This window comes from Microtus ochrogaster, linkage group LG4 (assembly GCF_000317375.1).
Source record: "Microtus ochrogaster isolate Prairie Vole_2 linkage group LG4, MicOch1.0, whole genome shotgun sequence".
In the NCBI taxonomy this organism is placed as follows: domain Eukaryota; kingdom Metazoa; phylum Chordata; class Mammalia; order Rodentia; family Cricetidae; genus Microtus; species Microtus ochrogaster.
The window spans coordinates 55,549,135-55,566,775 of record NC_022030.1 but is presented as its reverse complement, the minus strand read 5'-3'; the positions used below and the strand labels follow the sequence as shown (position 1 = coordinate 55,566,775).

Below are 17,641 nucleotides of genomic sequence, written 5' to 3'. Positions count from 1 at the left end.
ACACACACACATACACACACATACACACACACAACACACACACATACACACACACAACACACACACACACACACATACACACACACATACACACACATACACACACGTCAGTGGCAGACACATGCAGGCCGTCAGAAGAGGTCACTAGTGAGTGGAGGACACTGGACGACAGAAGTTCAAAGGAGATGCTGGAAAATGGGAGACACAGCAGGGCCAGAGAGTCAACGGGGTAGGAGTGACTAGCTGGAAGTCACATGAGGTGGTCAGCAGGGGACATGCTGGGGCTGGAAGCAAATGGTTGAAGCTGAAGAGATGCCCAAGGGATTAGTCATAGATGTATGGACAGCAGTGGCCACACAGCTGGAATGGATAGCAGAAGACACTGGGCTTGGGGGAGGTGGACAGGACGCATAAAAACTCCACACAGCATGAGGTCCATTAATGCCACAGGAGATTAATGGGGAAATCATCAGCGCTGGAAAAATGGAGGCCCTCAGGCAGAATCAATACTAGAGCACTCTTCAGTGGCTCCTCAGTGGAAGAACGACAAGGAGCACATTTTAGGCAGCAAAGGGGATCACTGAGTCGGATTCAGAGTAGTCAGGTAGATAGGCTAGAGGGACCACAGAGACACGGGATTGCTCAATGTAGCACCGGTTTTCAGGGCTACAGGCAACTGAGCAGTCATACACAAGGTGTTCATTAGAAGGGCCCAAACAGATCCAAAGGGTCCAGGGGTTCCCCACTTGGGCAGGGTGGTCAGTAGGAGCCACACGGTTGGTTAGATCAGTGGTCACACACAGGAAATTAGCCACACCTCTCACTGAGAGCCGAGCAGCGCAGCGAAGGGTATCCGCAGTGAAGGAGACACAGCCTGAGTCAGCCAGACCTAGATGGCTGAGCACTAAGCGGTGAGTACGACCTTCTGCATAAATGTGGCACTTGGGCCCTGGGTGCAGCAGGACTCCACCCTGGGCCCACTCTCCAGTCACTCCCTCCTGGGACAGCTCCAGCTGGAAGGTAGCGCTGCCCCCCTCAATGACAGTCACATCCTCCAGAGGCCGAAGTTCCCTCAGCTGCCGCGCTGGTGTGGGAAGATGAGGAGAGAGGGAGGATGGTATCTCTAGCTTTGGGCAGGGTTCAGGGGTTCACTCAGCCCTCAGCACTCTCCACACCACTCCCAGCACTCAATGGGAGACCCTAACTATAGAAGTTAGACTGGGTAGATGGGAGGAAAGGACAGACACAATTTGGTCAGGAGAGAGATGTATGGAGGTTAGGAAAAGGAAAACACACAAAAGGAATGTTAAGAGTTTAGGGGGGAGGGGAGAGAAGTGTGGGAAGGCAAATGGTGTGGGGTTCTGTGACATTGGAAGGAACAGGAAATCTGAAGCCAGACCCATTGGGATTGGAGCCTAGCTTTAACATATAATTTGCATATGGACTGTATAATCTTTGACAGCTGCTCTGACTTTTGCTGACCACAGCTTTCCCTATTGCACTAGATAAAGATCAGTGACACCCTGGATCACACTGTGATGAACACGTATCACTGATGACAGCCAATCGCCAAGACCTGACATTTCCACTAACTTCCTTCAAATCTCTAGAGTAGAGAGGTCAGCCCCATTTTTAGGGAGACTTGTTCGAGAGAGCTTGTGTGGGGTCAGTCATGCAGCTAAGTAGTGGGGGGCTCCAGCATAGGGTGGCGGGTGAAAAGTGCTATTAGCCAGTCATTCTTCCGAAGAATAAATACAGAAGAAAGAGCCTTTCTGGAGTATAGCATTTATGTTATAATATAATAAAGCCATCTTGGAAGTGGGAGGCGGAAAGCAAAGTCCATGCGGACTTCTGAGGTAACCAGAAAACATTAGAAAAAAAAAAAGAGAGAGAGATGCTTTGCTTCAAGCAGGGAGGCTTCAGGCTCTAACCCCTGATTGGGATGGCCAGGGCAGACTGTCCTTAGCAGAAAGGGGCACTTTGGTGGGGGGGTCTCGGGGACTCTGGGCCAGCCAGGTGGGTGATGAATTAGGAGAAGGCAGGGCACTCACGCCTCACACTGAGCCTGGCCAGGGTGCGATCGTGGTGGCTCTCGCAGCCGTAGGTACCCTGGTCGGTAAGTAGGACACCATGGATGGAGAGGCGGTGGACACGGCCATCCTGGGCGGTGGTCAGGTGAGAGTCGAGGGGAACAGGCTCCCCACCTCGTAACCAGCGAATGGCTCCAGCGGCACCCACTCGGCCTGTCTCTACCTCAAGGCACACATCCTGACCTTCTTCAGCTCGCACATCCTGTAGCCGCCGCAAGAACAGCAGCTCTGTCTCTGGAAGGGGAGGAAAGAAGAAGGTCATGGAGCCCTGAAGGCTGGCGCTGGCTATCTCACTACTAGGCCAGGATTGGGAGAGGGTTACAGGGAATGGAGTGTTATACACTCAGTGGCACTAAACCTCGAACATGGAGCCTGGCGCTTGTGTCCGTGGCTCCCACTCGTGCAGTCACGGTCCCTGTGTCTTTGAGTTGGCAGCCTTGGATGATCAAAGTGTGGCTCGAACCATTCTGGACTATCTGCAGCTGGGGCCCTGGAGTGACCTCGGCTCCATTGCGTAGCCAGGTGACTTGGGCATCTGGTGTCGAAACTTCACACTGGAATGTGGCATCGTCACCCTCGTGAACCGTCAGGGGGGTCAGTTCGGAGACTAGTCTCACTGGTGGGGGTTCTGGAAGGAGGGGTGAGGCAGTGAACTGGGTACCTCTTCCTCCCTCTCTCCTCATCTGTTCCATAGGACTCAGCCCTCATCCTCCCACCATACTACAGCTTGAGTGAGATTCTGCTGTGTGTTGGTCATGGGGATTCTCCCAAAGACCAGGATAACAATTCCTTCGTAAGCTCCCTGCAGTCCCAGCCTGACACCTCTTCCCAAGTCTCTAGTACCAATACATCATTTACTATGGGCCCTATTACAACACTTAATAGTCATAGAAACCTATTTGCTATTCCAGCTCAGAGTTTGGGCTCAGAGAAGTAAAACAACTTGGCTGATGTCACACAATTCCCAGAGAGCAGAGTCTGGGTTGGACCCTGAACAAGTTGACTCTAGAGGCCCTGTTCTCTACTAGGTCCTGGGAAAAGGAGTTTGCTCTCTCGGTGATGTCATGCACACATCGGTGGGAACCACAGACAACAGGTTGGGTGAGATGTAGAGGAGGAGAGCCCAGGACAGGAGGTGGTCTTTGTGGGTGCCAGAAACCAGCGGGCGTGAGGGGTGCACTGTTACCTTCCACGCTGACGATGAAGATGCGACTGTCCTGCGGTACGTCACACAGGTATTCCCCAGCGTCCCCTCTCCGTGCCCCCCGCACCCGCAGCACCTGCCTGGCCCCGGCTTGTTCCAGCTGCACCCGCCCCTGGTTCACCAGGCGTTCCCCGTCCTTGTACCAGCGCACAGGGCCCCCTGGCCTGGAGAAGTGCACCACCAGCTCTAGGTCCCCGCCTGGGGTGCTTCGAACCCTCGTCTGGGCTGCCTCGGGAGCCACTACCCGCACCGGGGGCTCTGTGGGGTCAGAGCTAGTGGTCACTGGGAGGGCAACGAGGAGGGCAGGGAGGCAAACTGGGGAAACTGGGCAAGGGGATTTTTAGGAAAGTGGGGGAGTCCCGGGTACGGGATGCTACTAAGGCTTTCTTCCACGCTGTACTCACCAGCCACCTGGACATTGAAGCTGAGACTTGGGGCCCCTGGGTCTGCCCCAGACTGGCAGGTGTAGACACCTGCGTGACCTAGGTCTGCAGCCTGGATGCAGAGGATTCGGCGAGGACCCTCAGCTCTCAGCTCCAGCCCTTCGCCCTGCTGCACCGGGCTCCCATTATGGCTCCAGAACACTTGTGCGCTTGCTCGGGACAGTTCACAGCTCAGCACCACTGGCTCCCCTGGAGCCACACAGAGCGGGCTCGGGGCTGCCTCTGGGGCCAGAAATTGCACTGGCAGTTCTGCAGAAAGAAAGGAGAAGGTAAGCCTAAGCCAGCCCCTGCCTTCCCTCCCCAGGCTGGCCTCAGCACACCCACCAGCCAGGCTGACGTTGAAGGTTACAGCCTCATCTCGGGTCTCACACACATACTCCCCGGCATCCTCTGGCTGGGCGTGGGGCAGGGTGAGGGTTCGGGCAGGCCCCTCGGCACCCAGCTGCAGAGCCTCTGACACCTCCACCTCTAGCCCGTCCTTGTACCAGCGCACCTGGGACCCCGCTGGGGCCACTTCGCAGCGTAGCTCCACATGTCCTGGAGCCCCGAACTGCAAATCCAGGGATCGGGCTGCCGGGTGCACAATCCTTTCTGGTGGAGCTAGGCAGAGAAAGCGGCACATGATTCTGACTCAAGGCCGCTGCCTGACTCTCCGATACACTTCACAGCTAAGGACCTGAGAACTCCTACGAGGAAAAGGACTTGCCCAAGGTCTCAGAGGCAAGTCAAACTCATACCCATATCTATCGAGTCACTCCTCCCAAGCTCCATCCCAATTTCCTCCAATGCTGTGCTCTGCCTCTGACACACTTATCTTTGGTTACGCAATGAACCATTTATTTTGCTCCCCCTCTTGTCTATCCCTTCCCAATGAGTTTCTGTAGTTCACTGGCTCACTTTGTAACCAGCATCTAGGATGGTGTCAAGCATATAGTAGCTGTTTGATAAGCATTTGCTAAAATAAAGGAATGATCCCAATTGCTGGGCTGGGGCCTGTGGTCATTGTCCCAGCTTGATCTCTCTAATGGTTAAAACTGAAGACACCAGAGGTATGGGGAAAGGAAAACAGGGGTCCCCCTAAGAGTAGGGAAGAAGTGTGGTTGGTGCCTGTCCCTGTAGCACCCTATCTCTACCTCCCCGGAAATGCCCACATAAGCTACCCACCTGTGACGGTGACAGTGAAGAAGGCTGAGTCACCTCCAGCATCACACACAAACTCGCCCCCGTCCTCCGGCTGGGCAGCAGGCAGCACCAGGCGGCGACGGGGCCCGTCACTCTCTAGCACTAGGGCCTCGCTCTCCTCCACCTCCAGCCCATCCTTATACCAGCGCACAGGAGCATCCTCTCGAGACAGTTCACACGTCAGCACCACACATTCCAAACTCACAGCAACCAAGGTCACCTCATCCTGAGGGTATATGATCCGCACAGGAGGCTCTGCAGGGCAAACAAAGGTGTTACCAGCTGGCATGATCTGGGCCGTGTTGCCCATGCGGCAATAACAGTCCAGAGTACTGAGTAGCGTAATAATAGTAACAACAGGTCCCTGATCTGTCCCCTGAAACCCCTAGGGTCAGCTCTTTGCAGAATTCAGAGTATTTTGGAGTCTAAAAAGGATGCATTTCTCATTTATAAAACACCTTCAGGCCCTGCCCCCACCCCTTAAAACTATTCCTGCTAACCTTTTTGCTGTGCAATGTATTTCCCCTCGACAAAACATATTAAAAGATAATAGTCACATCTCAGAAAGATACAGATGTACCAGTCCTACCAGATAAACCAGATAATTAAGGAGCAATTAAGTATGTAGCAATTAAACTCAGTTTTAGTGAAATAAATTTGACTACCAAACTTTTCTTCCTTCCTTTCTCCTCATTTTTTTTTTCTTTGAGAAATGGTCTTACTACATAGCCCTGGCCACTCTGAAACTCACTGTGTTGACCAGAATAGCCTGGAGCACACAGAGCTTTATCTGCCTCTGCCTCCCCGAGTGCTGGGATTAAAGACACATACCACCATATCAGACTACTGTTGACCTTTTAACGGGCCTTTTGAGGGTTTGGGGGCTCTCAAAATTGTGCACAAGGGATGGTCAGGGTCTGTAAGAACAGATCCTTCCTTCCTAATGTTCTAGCGATGGCGCTAAGCGCTCTCTGCATGGTTAGCCTCCCAGTGATGTCTGGAGAAAAGTACTACGCTGTCTCCATTTTCCAGGTGTAAGAACTAAGGCATGGAATGATTAAGCAATGACTCCAGCTCCTGGGGGCAGGAGGAAGCACTTTCTGTTCCAGGCAGGCTCTCCTGCTGCCTGCAGTGGGAGGGAACCCAAGCCCAAGCTAGCAGCCACTAGGGAAAACCTTTTGTACTTGTACACCAGAGTTGCTCATACTCATCAAAAAGTTCCCCAAGGATGCTACACGCTGTCCCAGGGATCTCATCCCCAGCACAGACCACTTCTCCACAGAAAAGGAACCAAGTCAATATTATTCAACGGTCAGCAAGCCCAAGCCTGCCTCAATGCCATGCCCTCTTGCTCCCCTGGGAATCAAGTTTCAAAGACTAAAGTACACCTCGCCCCCTAGTGGCAGGACTGGAGAACTGATAGCTTTCCAGACACGGAATTTTTCAGAAGCTCAGGGAGGGACCCAACCACAGCACACCGCAGCCTTGAGCTGGTGGAGCACCCCTCCACACATGGGATTTTCACAAAGTGTCTGATCCAGTCATGGCAAGGACAGAAGATTACAGGAGGCAGCTTCCTGGGCTGTGGAACAGGTTGAGGCAGTGAGCTGGAGGGAAGCTACAACAGCAGAACTCACTGGGTGTGGGAGCAGACCCACTCTGGCCTGGAGGTGAAGTGGTATCTGTGTGAACTTCCTGTGGGGCACCTGCTACTTTATGGCTGTGGCTGTTATGTCTGGCCAGGCTGGGAACGAGAGAGTGACGGTGGCTGCCTCTCAAACAGAATGTGTGCACAGCCTTGTTGCCACTGTGTTCTCCTTAACTGGGGTCCCTGAGCGCCTCGGCCTCAGCATGACTCCTTGGGCAGGCCAGGGAAGAAGGTAACAGGGCCATGAACAATAGGGTGGTTTGTCCAGTGTGGCCACTGGGGTTCTTTTGTGATGCGCAGAACTGCCTAAAACCCCCACGACCATCCCAAAGTCTCTGGTATACACCAACATCACTTCTAGCTATCCTGTACGTCTACCTAGAATATTCTCTGCCTACCCATAACTCAGCTCAGTTTAATAAGTAAATATCTTCATTACCCTGACCAGGATAGCAATCGCAAGCCCTAGAAGTCCTGTGCAGTCCCTGACAGCCTACCCTGACATGTGTCTGACTTCTTGCTATGCTGTGCCCTTTGGGAAGGAAATGCATGTCTGTTCATATGCTGCTGAGTATATGAAGCCCAGCTTTTATTGCAGTTACCCTGGGTGACTTTCTCCCAGGTACTCCCTGCCTGGCTGCTCTGTTGAGCCCTGGACCCTTAGCAGGCTTATCAGTTATCACAGGTGTCTTGGAGTGTTCATTGGTGTGTTTATTGGTTTAAAACAGTGGTCGCCAACTGTGGAGGCCAAGTCGGGTTGAATCAATAGCTCAAGAAGTCTGGGGAGAGGCAGGAATGTCAGGGTGGGTGGAACAGAGGGATGGGGGCCCCATACTATGGGGCAGCTGCTACTCAGTGCCAGCTGTTCGTCGCCATGGGGGGAAACGGGACCAGAGCCGGCGGGTCTTCGGCTTTTTCAAGAGGACGCATAACTCCGGGTTGTTATTTGGACTGTCCTGACTTGGGTATGACTCTGCAGGCCAAACAAAACGTATCTGTGGGCTGCACAGGGACCAAGGGTCTCCCTGTTTGCGACCCCTGGTTAACAACTGTCTTCCTAGCTAGGCTGGCAGCTCTCTGACCAGGAGCCGAGGGACCAACCCAGATGGTGTTAGTCAGTGAGCTGGGGGAGCACAGCTAGACATGGCCTTGACACTGGAGAAGGGCCTATTTCTTCCAATTGGGGTTCCAGGTTCTTTCCAGCAGGGGCACTGGTGCATGCACCTCAACCCACACTTCTTTCCCTGACACCAGGATGTGGCCATGTGAGGAAATAGCTACTCAACACCCTTCATACTCAGGGTTGTCCTCTGGTGACTCTGGGGGCTGGGGTGGGCCCACACCTGTGACGCTGACGGTGAAGGAAGCCGACTCGTCATCGATTTCGCACAAGTACTCTCCGGAGTCCTCAAGCTGGACGGAGGGCAGCACCAGGCGGCGGATGGTGTCTTCCTTCTCCAGGAGCAGGGCTGGGCTCTCCACTACCTCCTCCCCATCTTTGGTCCAGCGCACCTCAGCCCAGGGCCGGCACAGTTCACAGGTCAGCACCACTCGCTCTAGGCGTACGGCTGCCACATACACTTTGCCACTGGGGTACACGATCCACGAAGAAACGTCTGAAGGACAGAGACAGCTGTTGCTAGGCCAGACGGGGTGGGACTGGGGTGCCCTGCTACCCTTCCTGGTGCGTGCCTGTCTGCTTTGCTTTGAAAGTCTGCTGTGTGTCGAAGCAGAAGTCACTCTGTAGGCAGTCACAGCTAGAGCTGCATAATCCTAAACACAGCCACCACGGGCAGAACGACAGGACCACTATCTCCAAAGCTCACCAAGCTTTGTGTGGGAGCTGCATAATGGGGACTGTGGTGTCAACTTTAGCTGTGGGAGCAGTTCACATTCTCGGGGTGGAGGAGACAAGGACAGTATAAAAAATAAAATGTGGGAGAAGACTGGGTCTCAGTTTTCTGACCCCTTCCACACCTCCTAACACCTGCTTTATAACAGAACTACTGTCCCCAAGGAACCCTCTTAGCGGGGGCTCCTGGAAGATGGCGAAGGCAGGGCTCCGCTGCGGATGAGGAGCCAGGACTGGTGTGCTTGGGACTAGACCACGTAGGGAGGCTAGCGGAGGCTTGAAGTGTGACATGCAGGAGTGTGTGTGCTAGCTGCTCTAGCTGGTCCCACCTGTGATGGTGACAGTGAAGTAGGCACGTTCGTCTCCTGCGACGCACTGAAACTCGCCCCCATCGGAGGGCTGGGCTGCAGGCAGCACCAGGCGGTGATGGGGCCCTTCATTCTCCAGCACCACGAAGTCACTCTGCTCCACCTCCTGCCCATCCTTGTACCAGTGCACAGGGGCGTCCTCTCGATCTACCTCACAGGTCAGCATGACGCACTCGGAAGTGATGGCATGTACAAACACATGGTCCCGGGGGGCCACAATGTGCACCGGGGGGTCTGGATGGGGAAGAGAGATGGGTCATAAACACCCCCTTAATCAGGAGTTGAGGACACTGGGGGTAAGGCAGCGGGGTTACCAAAGCCCTGGCATGCAGCAGACCCTGACGGCAAGGCAGCTTAGCTATGACGGAAGATGAAATGGCCCCGAGTGATCCAAAGATCCCCAAAGGCAGCTGAGTGGCATCCAATAGTAACAGAGGCCAAAGGCAGATCACAATCACAGGCATGTGGCTGGGTTTACTGTGTCCTTCAGAAGGACAGGACAAGAAGACGGTCTGGAGGATGATTTAGCCAGCGCCAAGCAACTACTCCACTGGGCAATGCTGTGTTTTGTATTTAGGCGGTATCTTCAAGGCCCAGGTGTTAAGGGCTTGCAGGCCGGTCTGGTGCGATCATGATGTTGTGGCGTGATCAGATGGGAAAACCTTAAGTCACTGGGGCCCGACTTCCAGGGGGTTGGTGGGATCCCAGCCCCTTCCCCTCCTACTTCCTGACCATGAAGATGAGCAATTTGTTCTGCCACATTCAACCCTGCCTTTGTCATCGAGCACCCTCATCACGGTCTCAAAACAATGGGTCCACTTGGTCTTGGGGTCGGAAACCCCCAACAAACCTTTTCTTAATTTCATTGAATGTCTCAGGTATTTCATTACAGTGACAGAAAACAGATTAACATGGATAGTGAGTTCCCTGACACAGATCATAATCAGATTGGGGTTACGAAGTCTCCTGGTAATGGAGTTGAAGCAGGATTTCTGTGCAAAGAGATCAGTAGCTCTTAAGCCACCGTCCTTGAGAGTCGGCTCCCTCCCTTTGTGTGTGTGTGTGTGTGTGTGTGTGTGTGTGTGTGTGTGTGTGTGTGTGTGTGTGGCTTTGTTTATCGAGACAGGATTTCTCTGTTTAGCCCTGGCTGTCCTGGAACTAGCTCAGTAGACCAGGCTGGCCTCGAACTCACAGAGATTCCCTACCACTGACTCCTGAGTGTTGGGATTAAAAGTTTAGGCCACCACCACCCGGCTCTTTCCTCCCTTCTTTGAAGATAGAGTGCCTCACAATGCCAAGGCTGGCCTCAAATCTGCATGTGCCACCTTGAGGAGTTCCTGTCAGCTTTCTAAAAAGAAGATTCCCCCAGGCTCAGACCTGGATGTCTCCACTCTGGATATCTCAGGGGTCCCGGGTACGTGATTTGCAAAAAGAGTCTTGCATGCACCTGTCTGATAGGAACCACTAGACCAATATACTTAATACCTCTGCATACTTCAACCACCATGAGTAGTAGGAAAAATCCAAGCCTGGGTGTGATTCCGAGGCACCATCTTTGCTGGCTATGTGATGACAGTGAAGTCGTAATTATTCTGTAACAGCCCTAGCTATCCCAAAACTCGTTCTGTAGACCAGGTTGGCCTCGAACTCACAGAGATCCGCCTGCCTTTGCCTCCTGAGTTGAGTGCTGGGGTTAAAGGTGTGTGCTACCACTGCCTGGCTGAGATTATACCTTTATGAGTTGTGGAAATTAAACAAAAGAGCATCGGTGCAAAATAGCTCTAGCCCCACAGTAGGTTCTCAATAAACGCCAGCCACTCCCTTCTTCCCTCAGGAGCATTTAGCTCCCTCACCCACTCCAGCAGAAGGTGTGCATGCATTGGTGAGCAAGTGTGCTTGATGATGTGGATACACGAGAGATTAAAGACGTAAATGTAAGACCAGGGATAAACCTAAGCAGTACTCACCTTGCACCCACAAGGCCCTAGGCCACACCCAAATACCACAAAATGAAGCATATAACAAGCCCTCCTTACAAGGGGACCGCCACCAAACCAGGAGCAGGGGTTACAAAGCCCCCAGAATCAGCCTCAGCAGCATGGTTCCTGACCTTGAACAGTGATGCTGAAGAAGGCTGAGACCCCTTCGGTTCTGCATTCAAATTCACCACTGTCTCGGACTTGAGCCTCAGGCAGGATCAGTCGGTGTTTGCGCCCATCCATCTTTACTATAAGTGACTCATTCTCCTCCACTCTCTGCCCATCCTTGTACCAGGTTGCTGGAAAGTCCACTCTTGAGAGCTCACAGGTCAGCACTACCCGTTCAGAGGTTGTAAAGGTCAGCGACACTTTGTCCTTGGGACTCAGGATGTGCACTGGGCTTTCTGCATGGAGAGAAAGCTGGTCACTTTGGTCTATTCTGTTTGAATAAGCATCCTCTCCCCAGCAGCTGTGCTTGTGTAGGGGTGAACACATAGGAAGACAGCTGCTGTCAGTGACTAAAGCCCAGGTGTCAAGGTTTTCCAAAGCAGGTCTGAGGTCAAAGGAGAAGAGGACAGAGGCCAGGCATCTGTCAAGCACACACAGAAGGTACAAAGTTCAATTTCCTGTACTTGGAAAAAAGATTGGGCTTTGCTATGCTTGGATAGGATCTGAGTTATCACTGAAAGGTCTATGTGATGGAAATGTGGTCCTCAGGGTGGCGATGTTTGGAACCTTTAAGAGGGGAAGCCTAGGTCAGGGTGTGGTGGTGCAGGGCTACATAGTGAGACACCTTCTTAAAACCAAAACCCACCCACCCTCCCCCGACACACAAACCCTAAACCACCACCACCACCACCACCACCACCACCACCACCACCACCACCACCACCACCACCCCCACTCCACCCCCCCCACCACCACGAATGACAAAAAGCACAAAACAAACAATGAAAGGAGAGGAGGAGGACCAGGAAGCCCCAGACGTGGTGAGCTTGGTGGGAGGAGTCCCCAGGACCCGTCAGCTCTTGAGTACACTGTCGCAAAGCTGGTTCACCCCAAGTATTGCTTCCTGATGTCTTGACAGCCTTTCTACTTCCTCGTCATGTTCTGACTTAGGGAAAGGTTGGAGGCAGGGGTCACTAGAAACTGAACCGATGGAACCGACCAACTTTGGACTTTGAGTTTCCAGAACCGTGAGCTAAGAAAAGTACCCAGTATCAACAGTTCTGTTATGGCAACAGAAAGCAGGACAAGCCAAGTCAGGCTTTTAGGTCACTGCTTAAGAGTAGTGGTTTATTATACCTAAGAATTCTGTTTATTTACTTGTTTGTCAGAATTCTTTTTTATTTATTTTTTTGTTGATTTTTCAGAATTTTATTTATTTGCCTGTTTATTTGTTTATTTATTTGTTTTTCGAGACAGGGTTTCTCTGTGTAGCTTTGGAGCCTGTCTTGGAACTCGCTCTGTAGACCGAGGTGGCCTCAAACTGGCAGAGATCTGTCTGCTTCTGCCTCCCATGTTCTGGGATTAAAGGCTTATACCACCACGGCCCAGCATACCTATGAAGTGTTACAGAGCCCGTCTCTCCTGGTGCCTCTGGTCTTAGTGGTCCTGGGTTAATGTAGAAACGCTGCTCTTGATAATTTCTGCCTCTGCTCTCTACTTCTGATTCTCTAGTTTACCACTGTAAGGTCTCTGGTTTTCTAGCAATAACAAGACAGCTAAATGCTACAATGGCCCTTGAATTTTTAGCACCCCCTCCCTCAATCCTGAGTGATGATACATTCCCTTCCTTCCTTGTTCCAAAGGAAGCACGGTGTGTGGGGTGGAGTGGGGATGAGGGGATGGGAGGGTGGGGATGAGGGGATGGGAGGGTGGGGATCCTAGCGGCCATTTAACCTCTCTGTGCCTGCCTCTGTGCAAAGTACAAATGACAGAAGAACCTGTTTTATAGGGCCATCAAAAGGATCATGCTGTGCCTGGCTCAAGGTAAACACTAGGAGACAGTGTTGGCAATCAGACAAGCAGACAGAAAGCAGGCAGTGATCCACATCTCTCAAATGGGATTATTCTTTGGTGTTATAGAGCTGGACCCAAGGCCTTACACATGCTAGGCGATGTTGTCCCACTGGGCTATACCCCAACCCAACGTGACAGAATTACTGCAAAGTAAGGCAATCCAAAGAATAGAAATGACACTCTAAGCGAAGCTCTATATGCTGCAAGTTGAAAGTGGCTTCCTGAACACCGGAACTCTCAATTGGAGCCCATCACGAAGACCCCTATTCTTCCAGCCCAGCTACGAGAAACAGGCGCAGCCTAGGTGTCTACCGGTACCCACCTTGGATAGTGAGAGCTGCAGAGTCTTGCACACCAGGGCAGCTGAAGCCTACCAGGGCTCCACTGTCCTGGTGCCTGACAGCTTGCAGGATGAGTCTGTGCTGCAAACCCTTCTGCTCCACCCGGTAGCGCAGGGCTCCAGGCTCCACCTGGCCTTCCGTCTCAGTGCTCTTGAGCTGTTCCCCATTAAGGAACCAAGTGCCCTGGATGATGGTGGACAGATCAAGGGAGAAGACGGCATCTTCCCCATCATACACCTGCACATCCTCCAGGCCTGACACCAGGCGAGCTGTGGGTACTGGGACAGGGAGAGACAGGGTATGGCTGTTAGAACCAGAAAGGGACAGAGAGGACAGAAGCTGGCAGATGGAAGAACACCATTAGTCAGAGAGTCAGAGAAGGGAGGACATGACCCGGGGTACAGACACTGAAGGGCAAAGGATTAACTCACCGAGGTGAGCGGAGCCATTGAACACGACATGAGGACTGCGGCCATGTTCACTGACTGTGCAGATGCGAAAGCGGTAGTCACCCTCGGCAGGTACACAGTCCCCCGGTACCTCTACGGCTCCGGCTTTCTCAATGCTGAAGCACTGGACCCAATCTTCAGACCCAACTTCCTGCCGCTCTAGGCGGTAGATGAAGGACGTCTCTGGGGGCGGCTCGGGGGGTTTCCAGGTCAGCAGGACTGTGTTCTTTTGGCCTTTGAACATCTCAACCAATACGGGGGGCCCAGGAGGACTGTGCTTGACACCTGGGACAAAGGCGAGATTCTCACTTGAGCCCTGCACAAGCCCCCAACAACATTTCTGCTTTCAACCCACTTTGCCAACCCAGGACCCAGCCAGGGGCTACCCTCCTGCCCTGATCCTGCTGTTTACAGGGCTCAGTGCTCTCACATTTGACTCTGAGCAGGGTGGTGGTACGAGAGTTGCCCAGGCTGAAGGTGATCTCGCCAGCATCTTCTCGGGTCACCCCTGGAAGGACCAGGGCATGCATATGACCACAACTGCTCTGGCAGGTGGCTGGCAGCTCCTCCCCGTCGTGGCTCCAGCACCCCTGGACCCCAGCTTCTCGGGTCTCCACCAGCAGCACGGCATTCTCTCCCTCCAGGACATCAAGCTTCCGGGGTAAGCGCTTCAAGATGGGTCCTGAGAGGCGGACGGGAACCCATCAGCCCAGGATCTAGACACCACCGGCCTCAGCCTCCTCCCACTGGCCAGCTGACCTTTGACCGTCACATTGGCCACCGTGCGCACTCGACCCCGCATCTCACACAGGTAGACGCCATCATCATCCGCCTTCAGCCTGTGGATGATGAGGCGCCTCACGGTGCCCTCCTCGATCTGCTCGTACTTGCGGCAGGGCAACAGGCGTTGGTCCTCTCGGAACCAGGCCGTGGGGATTCGGGAGTTGGGAACTTTACACTCCAGCACCACAATCCCATGCTCTCGGCCCTCCACATCCTGGAGGGGCCTTGTGAACCGGAGGCGGGGCTCTGTAGAATAGAGGAGAGCCAGAGAAGACTCAGAAGAAGCTAGCTGAGGAGGACTGGTAACATGCATTACTTGCTCTTCCCAGAAGGAGGATGGCAGCCAAATTCCCAGCAGAGTTAGATGGCCTGATTTCCAGCGTGACCCTGATGCTCAGCAGTTATGTCACCTTGAGTACCGCAGCAGTTTGCTTGTGTGTTAAATGGGAAAGGGAGGGCATAGCTGAGCCAGATCAGTGAACTTTCAAACTCTTCCCTAACTCTCCAACTTTCCCCTAATTCTGCAAGGGTCTGCATTGAATTTTACCTTAATAGCACTCTAAGCTTTGCAAAAGCCTATTTCAGAAATAGGAAACCACCAGGGAGCTAAGTTGTGCTGGGGAAACAAGTTTTTGTGCCCCTTGGGGAAGTTCCCTTACTTTCTTGAGGTAGTCCACTTCTGCACTGGCCTGCAAAGTTTGGGCACATTGAGTTGTGCCTGTGAGGACACTGCCACAGCTCAGGTACCACACACTTGGTTACGTGCCTGGCAGGACTCAAGGGAACTTCTCAACATGTTTCCCTTGAAAGGAGAAGCTTAGGTACAACCAGTGACAGAGCAATCCCTCGAGCTGGGATCAAATCCTATTAGGGAGAACTTCAGCTTCCAGGGTGACTTTAGAGCGTGTTTTGTTTTCTCTACCTTTTCTGTTCATGAGTACTGAAACCATGTTAGGTAGCCCCCCCCTTTGCTTTCATCTTCTTTCAAACGTAAACAGATTAATGAAAGAATAGAAAAAAAAAAAGAATAGAGATTGCCCGGGAACTTTTCCTCTAGCAAGTTTATCTCCCCTGTGAAGGAGTAGTTGCACCAGCTAGGTTTGCACGGGGCCTTCCCAACAGATTCAGGGCCTGAAGCTGTGAACACAGCCTCCACTTCAAATGTGTTTTCAGTACAGCAGCTCCCTTGTTCTCATTGACTGGCACGTTACTAATTTAGCCTTAGTTATTTACACCCATCAAAAGCTCCTTTTATCTTTGACTGATGGGAATCCAGTTGGGAAAGGATGCCTAAAAGAGCAAAGGATGGCAGCGTAGGCCTGGGAAGTTTACACATAGTCATCTATTCCTAAATTTAGTGGTTTTCAACATCTGCCTGGGTAGTGTGCTAAGAATTACAGAAGTGTACTGGAGACGTCTAAATTCGCACCCCTGAGGGTGGGAGGCAGGTAAGAAATGTGAATTCAATATTCCCCCAGTACACGGAGGTGGACAAGAGCAAGGAGGACCTCTGAGAACACTAGGGGGTGTGTGTGTGTGACCAGCGCTCTACCTTTCACGTGCAGCTGGACTGCGCTGAGTGTCTGGCCTGCCGAGTTGCGCGCTGCGCACACATAGAGCCCACGGTCTTTGGCCTGGCAGTAGAGCACCTTAAGTACAAAGCCACCGTCGCGGTCGCGGTACATGAGGCGGCGGCGGTCGGGGAGCAGAGGACGGCCCTCCCAGTGCCATTCGATCTCGGGCTCCGGCTTGCCCATCACGTAGCAGCGGAACTTGGCATGCTTGCCCTCGTTCACCCAGAAGGTCTTGGGTGCGCACTTGAGAGGCTCCACTACGGGTACAGGGGGCTCATCCGGGTCCTGGGGCGGGCTCTCGTGGGGCTGGTGCACCTGGAGCAGCGCACCGGCCTGCGCGTGACCGTGCGCGTTGCGGGCGTGGCACACGTACACCCCGGAATCGGGCAGCCGGGCAGCCTGGATCCGCAGCGTCAGGCTCGCACCCCGGCCACTGCCCGGCTCCAGCGCGAAGTGGCTGCTGTCCCACACTTCGTCCAAGGCCATCCCATCCTTCTCCCAGTACAGCTTGGGCTCTGGGAGGCCTCCCACCTGGCACGTCAGCACCACCTCCGCCCCGCGCAACACCCACAGGGATTGGGGCCCTGTTAGGAACACCGGGGCGCTCTCCCCGGTGCCCGGAGGCGGCAGCGGGTTATCAGAGGGCTGGGGCTCCGGCTCTGGAGCGGGGGGCTCCAGCACGGTCACGGCGGCCGCTGCGTAGGCCTCTCCGGCCGCGTTGCGGGCGCGGCACACGTAGACCCCGGCGTCGGTGGGCAGAGCGCCGCTCAGCAGCAGGCTGTGCTCTGCGCCGTCCTCCGGGAAGCTCAGGCGCTCCGAGGCCATCAGCTGCTGCCCGCCTTTCTCCCACAAGACAGTGGGCGGCGGCTCCCCCAGGACCACGCATTTGAGCTCGGCCTCGGCACCACTTACCACCCGCACGGGCCGCGGGAAGCGCAGGAAACACGGGGGGCTTCCCTGATCCCCTGAGTCAGCCTTCATCGCGGCCGCAGCAGATGGCCCGCCTGGGCGAGCGGGAAGGCCGGGAGCCGAGGTCGGAGCGTGGTGGAGCAAGCACGCGGACCCGTGGAACTCCGGTGCCCGCCCGCCTCCTTTTCCTCGACCCGAGCTGCAGCCCTGCTGCGCGGCGATTCCCGGGCCCGGAGCCCAGAACTCAGGGGGCAGTCCTTCCTGTTTGCTTGTGCAGCGAGGGGCCCTGGAGCCTAGTCTGCCCGCGGCCTGGCTTCCTGCTCTCAGGAGCCTCTCTTCCCAGCCCCCTCCCACAGCCTGGGCCTCTTTCCCCTCCTCCCTCCCACCTCCAGCCGCCAGGTCCCCAACTGCCGGCCAGGCTTGGGCCTGAGTGCCTGAGGCGCTTGCAGCTGCCAATCCCAAAAATATTCTCTGATGACACAGCTGGAGGACAAGAGCCCAGACTGGCTCCTCCAGGCTAAGTATAGAGCAGGCGGGACCACCTGCCCTCGGCCCAGACCTCCAGACCCAGGGCTTCCCTCCCACGTTGGTCCTAGCAGTTGTGTGGTTGAAAGGGGCCCCAGAAAGTCTGAGGGGGTTGGTGCATTCTGTTTTCTTGACAAATGACACTTTCATGAACTCATGATTGGCCAACCTTAGCACCCAGGCACCTGTGGTATCTGATAACCTGATGTCCTGCCCTGATGTCGACTCTCAATCGTGTGTGTGTGTGTGTGTGTGTGTGTGTGTGTGTGTGT

At 54.0% G+C, this 17,641-nt stretch overlaps 1 protein-coding gene across 5 annotated transcripts in view; it reads right to left on the bottom strand.

Annotated features, from left to right (window-relative positions):
* Obsl1 (obscurin like 1) overlaps nt 1-17,628 on the bottom strand; it is a 27,170-nt gene extending 9,542 nt beyond the window's left edge. For 2 of the 5 annotated variants that reach the window (XM_005361569.3, XM_026786371.1), the window contains exons 1-15: nt 15,914-17,628; nt 14,338-14,607; nt 14,009-14,260; nt 13,561-13,863; nt 13,111-13,407; nt 10,898-11,170; nt 8,749-9,021; nt 7,911-8,183; nt 4,902-5,174; nt 4,062-4,337; nt 3,699-3,986; nt 3,277-3,552; nt 2,449-2,718; nt 2,052-2,324; nt 818-1,084 (exon numbers count right to left, since the gene is read on the bottom strand). In XM_005361569.3, the coding sequence (XP_005361626.2) occupies nt 818-1,084; nt 2,052-2,324; nt 2,449-2,718; nt 3,277-3,552; nt 3,699-3,986; nt 4,062-4,337; nt 4,902-5,174; nt 7,911-8,183; nt 8,749-9,021; nt 10,898-11,170; nt 13,111-13,407; nt 13,561-13,863; nt 14,009-14,260; nt 14,338-14,607; nt 15,914-17,519 (5,470 nt within the window). In that variant the 5' untranslated portion in view covers nt 17,520-17,628. Of the gene's footprint in view, nt 1-817; nt 1,085-2,051; nt 2,325-2,448; nt 2,719-3,276; nt 3,553-3,698; nt 3,987-4,061; nt 4,338-4,901; nt 5,175-7,254; nt 7,541-7,910; nt 8,184-8,748; nt 9,022-10,897; nt 11,171-13,110; nt 13,408-13,560; nt 13,864-14,008; nt 14,261-14,337; nt 14,608-15,913 lie in introns of those variants that run through there. The other 3 variants (XM_026786372.1, XM_005361570.2, XM_005361571.3) reach the window with 2 other exon arrangements.
* Between the last annotated feature and the right edge of the window lie 13 nt (nt 17,629-17,641).